The sequence below is a fragment of the Marmota marmota genome, unplaced genomic scaffold (assembly GCF_001458135.2).
Source record: "Marmota marmota marmota unplaced genomic scaffold, marMar, whole genome shotgun sequence".
NCBI classification, from domain to species: Eukaryota; Metazoa; Chordata; class Mammalia; order Rodentia; family Sciuridae; genus Marmota; species Marmota marmota.
In genome coordinates, this window is record NW_025999977.1 from 26,504,301 (window position 1) to 26,512,593 (window position 8,293).

The following is an 8,293-nucleotide window of genomic DNA, read 5'->3' on the forward strand; positions in this document are numbered from 1 at the left end:
TTTTTTTTTTTTTTTTTTTTTTTTAATGACTAAAAGTGATCAAGGCAAATACACCTTCATCGTGTCTGGGTAGGGCAGCTCTCCCCTCGTCTTCCTGCAGGATAGGTAGGGGTAGTTTGTGCCTTGAGGTGGATTCACGGAGCACCACCGCCAACAATACATACTTGCACCTGCTCCCAACCTGCCCATATCAGCACTTCCTCCCTGGCTAAATAGGGATGGGGCAGTAGAAGCAAGTGAAGATCCAGTAGGAGGAAAGCATTCTTATTATCAAGAATAATACCAGTTACTATTTATTGAATGCCTTCTTTGTGCCAGTCTCCATGCCAGTGCTGAAACTAAATCAAGTGGGATAAAGGAAAGATTTCCTGCCAGGCGCCATGGCGCACGCCTGTAATCCAGCAACCTGGGAGGCTGAGGCAGGAGGATCGTGAGTTCAAAGCCAGCTTCGGCATCTTAGTGAGGCCCTAAGCAACTCAGCAAGATCCTGCCTCTAAATAAAATATAAAAAAAGGGCTGGGGTTGTGGCTCAATGGTTAAGCGCCCCTGGGTTCAACTCCGAGTGCCAAAAAAAAAAAAAAAAAGAAAAGAAAAGATTTTCTTGTATCCATAGCCATAAGCAGGTATGTTTTCAGCATCTGCTCTCTATTGAACTCTAGTTTTAGTTCTTTAGAGGTCTGAAAGAGGTCCTCTCCATGCAGATTCTCAACCCGTTGAAAACTACACAGGCCATCAGCTAGAGATCAAAATGGAGATTAGATTGTAGGAAAAGGCTGACCAACACATGGCTCAAACCTACAGCCAAAATGCATTTTTGCCCCCTCTTCCCCACCCCCTCCTTCCTGTTTTCCTATTTCCCAGTTTAAATCCTGTTTCCAGGGATTGCTGCAGAGCAAGAAACGTGGAGAAAGACCACTAAAGGGCTCTGAGGACAGTGATATCCATCCTTTTAGCTGCCTCCATGAATCTAGGCTCTGCTCTGTGAATTCTAAGTAGTCCTGAGCCTGCCTGATGGTCACCCACTCTGTTTATCTCACCATAAAAACCTGCATCTCTGGAATGTTGATTCGGATCCTCCAAGTCTGTGCTTTGCATGCTCCGTGAAACTTGTTATCCATTCTGATTTCTTTATAGCCACTTGGCGTTCTATGGCTGCACAAGTGGGTTACCCTGTCTGAACCCTGCTTTCTCATCTGTGAAGCAAAGATGTTAATAACCAGTTTATAGATGTTGGGGGCTGGTGATGTGGCTCAGTGGTAAACACTTGACTAGCATGCACAAGGCCCTAGCTTCAATATCCATACCTCCTCTCTCTCTCTCTCTCTCTCTCTGTGTGTGTGTTTTCACACACACACACACACACACACACACACACACATGCAATAGTGCACACCTGTAATCCCAGCTAATTGGGAGGCTGAAGCAGGAGGATTCCAAGTTCGAGGCCAGCCTGGGCAAGACCTTGTTTCAGAAAGGGGTAGGGATGTAGCTAGCATTCACTGGTCAAGCATCCCTGGGTTCAATCTCCAGTACCAACAAAACAACATAGGTGTTGGAAGGATTGAAGACCAAGCACTTGATCAGGGCCTGACACATCATAGGCCCATGGTAGGGCCACCTCAGTAAGCCTGGTTCAATACCCTGGGGAAGCCTTCATCTATTCTCTACTCCAACTCTCAGCTTTCTCCCTGTGTGCTGAGCAGGTCTAGTTGGAGGCCAGATGGTCAGAGGCAGGACTGTGTGCTAAGATTGGAAGTGTGGATCTGGAAGAGCTTAGGTCTGGACTGAAAGGCAGGTATTGGTATGGGAGGGATCTGCAGAGCCCACTGTCAAGTGGGGGACAGGAGAGGCAGACTTGGAGGAAGTGTCAACATTCGGCCTCCTGCAACTCCATATTTAGGACTGTCTGAGGTCAAACTGTGAAGTAAGCGATGGTTTTCACAAGGGACCTCACTTCCTCCTTCTACACCCCATTCTACTCTTTCAGCACCCCGCCCTCAGGAAACCAGGAAGTCAAGGGTCTGAAACACAAATTCACTCCAAGACAGCAGCAAACTATGAGTGAAATCAAACCCATAACCTGATTTTGAATGGCCCCTGAACTATATATGGTTTTTAATTTTTTTTACTTCTTTTTTGTTTACAGTACAAGGAATTGACCCCAGAGGTACTCTACCATCACTGAGCTATAGCCCCCTTTTTATTTTTATTTTGAGACAGGGTCTTGTTAAGTTGCTTGTGCTGGCCTTGAACTTGTTATCTTCCTGCCTCAACTTCCCAAATAGGTGGGATTATAGGCGTACATCACTGTACCTGGCTGGTTTTTACATTTTTAAATAGTTGAAAAAGATCAAAAGAATAATATTTTGTCACACATGAAATTCATATTTCAATGTCTATAAACAAGTTTTATTGGAACACAGCCATCTGTTTATAGAAATGTCTAGTTCTGCAGGTGGAACTAATTCTGTCCACATGGGAATAGGGGCATGAGATGCCAGGGTACAACTATGGCTCATTCTAGCAGTGTAGACAGTAGGACTCAGGAGGGGATTCACATCTACCCACTCCCTTGCCCAGCTGATGGCAGGGATTTTGTCTGAGATCCTTCATGTTCTCAGAGTCCTGAAGGATCCCCCATGGTGGCCCCGAACAGTTCATTCATTGCTCTCTCCTCCCATCTCTGCAGAATTTGCCTTCTGCCAGGTGGATGCCTCCATAGCTCTCACCTTGGCCTTGGCTGTCCTGTGTGACCTGCTTCAGCAGTGGGACCAGCTGGTTCCTGGACTTCCCATCCTGCTGGGATGGCTATTAGGAGAGGGTGATGACCTTGTGAGCTGTGTGGAGAGCACAAACCAGGTAATCCTTGGGACTGAGGGCACCGGGAGGTGGACCTGCGTGTCCTAAACCCACTGGCTCTAAGAGGCTCAATGGGCCTAGTGAGCTGGCTGCTGAAGTGTGCTTCTGAATGCTGAATGCAGAGCAGGGACGGATCTGGAGATTGCCTGCTGGTGCTGCTGGGGGCACTGGGAACACTCCCGCACTCACTCTTGGCATTCCAGTGGCAAGCCTTCTGGAAAGCTGGTGAGGGAACTTTGAAAGAAGTTATTTGGATGCTGAGAGTATAATTATGAATCATGCTTATTAGTCAGCCTTGGAGTTAGTGTGGGGCTCCCCACAGTTAGATCTAGGGGTGAAGCATTTCCAGAGAATTAGGGGTCCTTCCAGGGAACTTGCTGCTTAAAGAAAATATTCACCTAGTGGGTGGGGGCGTGGTGCAGATTCAGGTGGGAAACTGAGGACCCAGCCACGCAGTAAAAGTATCCTGAGAACGGAGATTCATCAGACACCAGTGTCTGACTCTGCTGGCCAATTTGGCATCCACAGCAGGCCAAGAGTTCAAAAAGCAGCCTGTTTACGGGAAATGTGGAGACCGTGATAAAGTGTTTGTGATAAAATGACCTTGAAAATCTGCAGCATTTTAGAAATCAGGTCTCATACTCAGAGGCTGCTGCCTTGAGCTTGGTAATTCCTTGTCCTTTTGTCTGCAGCTAAGAGGTACCTTCCTCCCTCTTCTGATTTCTCCATGTTCCTTAAGGTCTAGGGCCTACTCCCTTGTGGAGGTCTCCTTTTCAGCAGCATCAGGCCCCCAAAATATCTTGGCTTTGAACTACAAACACATTTTATCAAAGGTCACATTAAGTCTGGGGGGAAAATTCCTCTGTGGTAGAGAAGTACAAGGAGTGAAAATAGACAGTGACCTTCAAGGCTGCAAGTGGTGAGGGTGTGGGTGTTGACAGGTGGGAGTGGGCCCTCTGTCGGGTGGGAGAAGGGACATACCTCTTGTATCTGGCAGGGCACTGCTTGGTCTGACTGGGATTCATCAACGTTCCCCGTAAGGTTGACTTTGAGTGTTTTCATTTGATACAGGAGGAAGAAGACTACCTGTTTGAAAAAGCAGAAGTCAACTTTTGGGCTGAGACCCTAACTTTTGTGAAATACCTCTGCAGACACCTCTTCCATCTTTGCAAGTCTAGGTGGCCTCCCTCTAGCTCTGAGAGGCTATGTCACCTGCAGAGGACAGTGTCAGAGCAGCGCCACCACCTCTCTCAGCTCTTCAGAGAACTTCCACCCACTGCTGAGTTTTTGAAGACAGTGGAGTTCACCAGACTGCGCATTCAGGAAGAAAGGACATTAGCTGGCCTGAGGCTGCTGGCCTTTCTGGAAGGAAAGGAAGGAGAAGCCCCCTTGTGCTCAGAGCCACAATCCTTCCTGCAGAAGCCAGTCAGCTAACTCCTAAGAACAGAAGCAGCTTTTGCCTCTGGGTACATTGGTGCTCACCCAGCCACTCTGGAGGCAGAGGCAGGAGGATTGCAAGTTTGAAGCCAGCCTCAGCAATTTAGCAAGACCCTATCTCAAAATAAAAATAAAAGAATAACTTTTTTTTTTTTAAGGGCTGGGGTATGTAGCTCAGTGTAAAGTGCTTGCCTAGCACGCATAAGGCCCTAGGTTCAATCCCCAGTATTCCTCTAAATCTGCAAGAAACATGTCAAACATGAATTCAACTATTTTCCCTTCATGCCTGCCCCATTTCCGTGAGTCTGGGCTTGCAGAAACACGTCAAACAAATTCAACTGTTTTCCCTTCATACCTCCCCCATGGCTGTAAGTCTAGGTTTCTGTCATTTCCTACAGGGGAGATTTTTCTTCAGTTCACTCATTCAAGGCAGCCTAGTTTATTGCAGCTACTGTAGGAAGTGAGGCTACCACACTGAATATTTATTCTGTCCCCAGGTGCAGGCCACCTGCAGGCCTGAATTAGCCTTTTCTGTCCCCCAGGACTGCTAATGTCCAGCCATAGCCGCCCTCTATGTGAATTGACTACATAGAATTGAGTTCTAATATACACATAACTCCCCCCTCCTTTTTGTTTTTTCTTTTTTTTTGGGGGGGGAGTACTGTATGTAGGGATGGATTAGTTGGAAAATAGCCCATTTGGTCAGATTTCTAAATTTTATTCCATTTTAACAAAACAAAAAGATGTTCCAAATGTTGGATCCTGAGAGAATTAAGAAAGGATCAATCTCCTGCAAATAATTTATTTTTATTATCTGTACGTGTAAGTCCTGAAGTGGTACACATTCCATCCTAATTATTAAAAGAGTCGTAGAGAGTCCCTTCTATCTTTCCCCAAAATATGTGCTAATGTTAGGGAACCTGATTTTGCCACCCTGTGAAAGCCTGTAGTTTGGTTGTTAGAAGGAACACAGGGAAAGGAGAGCCAAACCAAATGATTTTTCCATTTTTATGCTTACACTGTTTACCATCATGTGCTTGGTGGCAGTAACAAGATTCTCATTTAAGATGCCAGCAGACACTATCCATTTCAATGATTTAATCTAGAAACCTTAAAGGTTTTCTGCCTTTCCAAGCCCAGCCCAGTCCTCTTCCTCAGATACCCAGCAGGTGGCACTCTTGCATACATTTTGCTGCTGGTCTCGTATCTTGATGGGCTTGCCATTTTTAATTTACACTTTCAGAGTAAGTGTTACCCACGGTTATCTTGAGATCACAGCCCCATCCACCTTAGTTTGAATCATAGTATATAAACTTTTAGGGCCTGTGAATTTTTAAAAATACTTTTCAGGAGAGTTGTCACAGAATTTTATTGAAGGTCTAAAGGCACAGGTTAGAGAGGAAAGAGTTCAATATGGCCATTTCTTATGGCAGAAGAGCAGCGCTTTCAAGTGTAATTTGTTTCTCTGAGAGAAAACTATCCAACCCTAAAAAAGCCCTGCTAGAAGCATGGAGAAAGGGCTCTGCAGGAAGACTAAAGAAGTCAATTCCATATCCAAAGTTCTATCCTGAAGAGAACAGGAAATTCCCTGGTTGGTTTTGCAGCCATTCAGCCCCAAATGTGGTTTTTGTGATCCTGAATTAATTACCTAGTTAGGCATCTATGTAGCCCACACCTGATGGAGAGTTGCCAACCTAATACTTCTTTTTTGTTCTAAGGCCGAGTTGGTTTGAAGTCAGGGATTGCTGGGGTAATTTGGTGATGACCATGGGAGAATAATTCTGAGAGGGACCCAACAAAGCCCAGCTTGTTGGCAGAGGAGAGCACTCCTCCTTTCCTTATTTGAAATGAAATAAAAGCAGTTATGTAATAGTAAAAATATTTCACACTAGCAGGTACTCTGTACCACAGCATGTATCAGAACATGTTTACATGTTATCTCTAGAATCCTACCAGGTCTACACAGTGGGTGTTCTCATCACTGTTGACTGGGAATTATCAGATTTTTATCTTGGCTGGCTATGGCCAGTCTGGGAGGGCTGGAGGGACAGATGTTTCCACTGGTTTTGTATCTGAAATCTTGTCATTAACCTGATATCAGTAGCTAGGGAATTAACTGGCTGCTCCACACGTTCCTGATCATTTCCCAGAGAAACCTTGAAGACTACTCTTGGGATCTCAAACTCTTATGCTTGTGGTCATTTCAACAAAGAATAAAGAAGCAGCTCACCCTTGTCTAGAGGCCAGTGCAGCATGGGTGCAAAGAGTGAAGAAGTCACCTCTGCCAATTGTCACTTCCTACTCTTGGTGCTGAGCTCTAGGGTCCAAGATTTGGGTGGCCCCTGGCTCTGTACTCATGTTTCTATAGACCTTCATCCATCTAGTGGTAGCCAAGGCCTGGCTTTTTCTATTGGCATGCTTTGTCCATCTGTTTTAATACGTAAGATAGCTTGTACTTTTGAGTCTTTTATACACCTTTTCAGATATCACATTTGCACTTTGACAAAGGTGAGGGATGAGTAAAGAAAGAATTTTATCTTTTTTATCTTTGTTTTACAAGTAAGGAAACCTAAGTACCAAAGAGATTATGTGATTCAATGGACCATTCAATGGATACTAGGGACAAGGCCTGAACTCCAACCCTACATTTCTGATTCTAAAGTCCTCCCAGTCCTGCCTGGACTCCAGCTCCTTGAGCAGTAGGGGATTACAGAGGTGGGACAAGCACATGGGACTCCTGTTCCTTGAGTGACAGGCCTCCTTCCATCCCAGGATAACTAACCGGCAGAATGGACGGAGTACAAGCAGACTAGAAAGGTCAATTTAGGAAGGGGCTGTGGGTCAAGGTTCCTTCCCTGGCAGGTCCTGGACCGTTCAGCTTAGACAGGCCTAAGTGGGTGAATTCATGGGCCAGTCTCCAGCTTTGGGGCAGCTGGTACTGAGAAGTGCCCTGGATCAGATTCCAGATCGTCAGAGAAGGGCTATTGGCGGCTTTAGCCTCGCTGGGCGCTAGGTGGGGGTGTCCGCTCCGTCTCGGGTGTGGAGCGGGGGCCGATTGGCAAAGCACATTTCCCAGAGCAAGCTCTTGGGCTGCGGGTAGGCAACACTGGGTGTCCCCACCTGGGCCGCGGAGCTGCCGCTGTGGAATTCTGCAGACCGCACAGAGCTAAGGCGGAGCACTGTGACCCCCACGGCCGGGGAGAGTGAGGACTTGGAAGGCGCGACAGGTCAAGGCTACGCTGGGCAGGAAGCCTTGGCCGGCAGCTGTACCCCAATCCCCGAGACGGTTAGGAAACACCAAGCCGACCCGCAGACTGAAGGGGTAGAGGAAGTCGCTTCCATGCCTGTACTGCTGTCCCAGCTTTCCTCCTGTCCTCTGAGTCGGCTCCCCCGCCCCGGACGCCCCGCGCCACTCCGCGCCTTTGGCCCAGGCTCAAGGTCTTGTGATGTGATTAGCAAAGCCAGCGCCTTGTCCTCAGACACTCAGCCCAGCCCAGCAGGCCCGGGCTCTCAAGCCCTGTTTACAGAGCTTGGGCGGGGAGAGGGGCGGAGAAACGGGCCCGGACTCCTCCGGGCTAGACTGCCGTGGCAGCCGCCCGCGTGGCCGCTCCTGCCCCCACCCCCACAGAGTCTCCACGTGCAGCTAGGCCCGAGCTGCCACCTAAGGGACTCAAGCCCAAAGCCCCTGCCCCTTGTCCGGGGCACCCTTCGCCAACCCGCCAGGCCAGGCGGACGGTTGCAATATTCTTGCATTTTGCAATTCCCGCGCCCAGTACAAAACCGAGGGTCTAGATAAAAGCTGCGCGAGTCAGCCTAACAGGATCGGGCGGGGAAAGACACGTCCAGAATTGCAGAACCCCGGCCACATTGAACGTGCTGGGGCTTTCCAACACTGAAACCCCAGAGGCGGAGAGTGAAGTATCTTCCCGCCACCACCCAGCAGAACCCAACTGGGCCGAGCTCTGCACGCCGCCCCGGCGCCCGGGCAGCCTGCCCC

The 8,293-nt window shown here is 48.0% G+C and overlaps 1 protein-coding gene across 1 annotated transcript in view; it reads left to right on the plus strand.

The window, feature by feature from the left end:
• Positions 1-6,531, plus strand: part of Thada (THADA armadillo repeat containing) — a 336,577-nt gene extending 330,046 nt beyond the window's left edge. Inside the window, 3 exon segments of the mRNA XM_015479728.2 lie at positions 2,690-2,859; positions 3,931-4,246; positions 4,249-6,531. Coding sequence (XP_015335214.2) covers positions 2,690-2,859; positions 3,931-4,246; positions 4,249-4,403 — 641 coding nt within the window. The 3' untranslated portion in view covers positions 4,404-6,531.
• Positions 6,532-8,293: the final 1,762 nt, after the last annotated feature.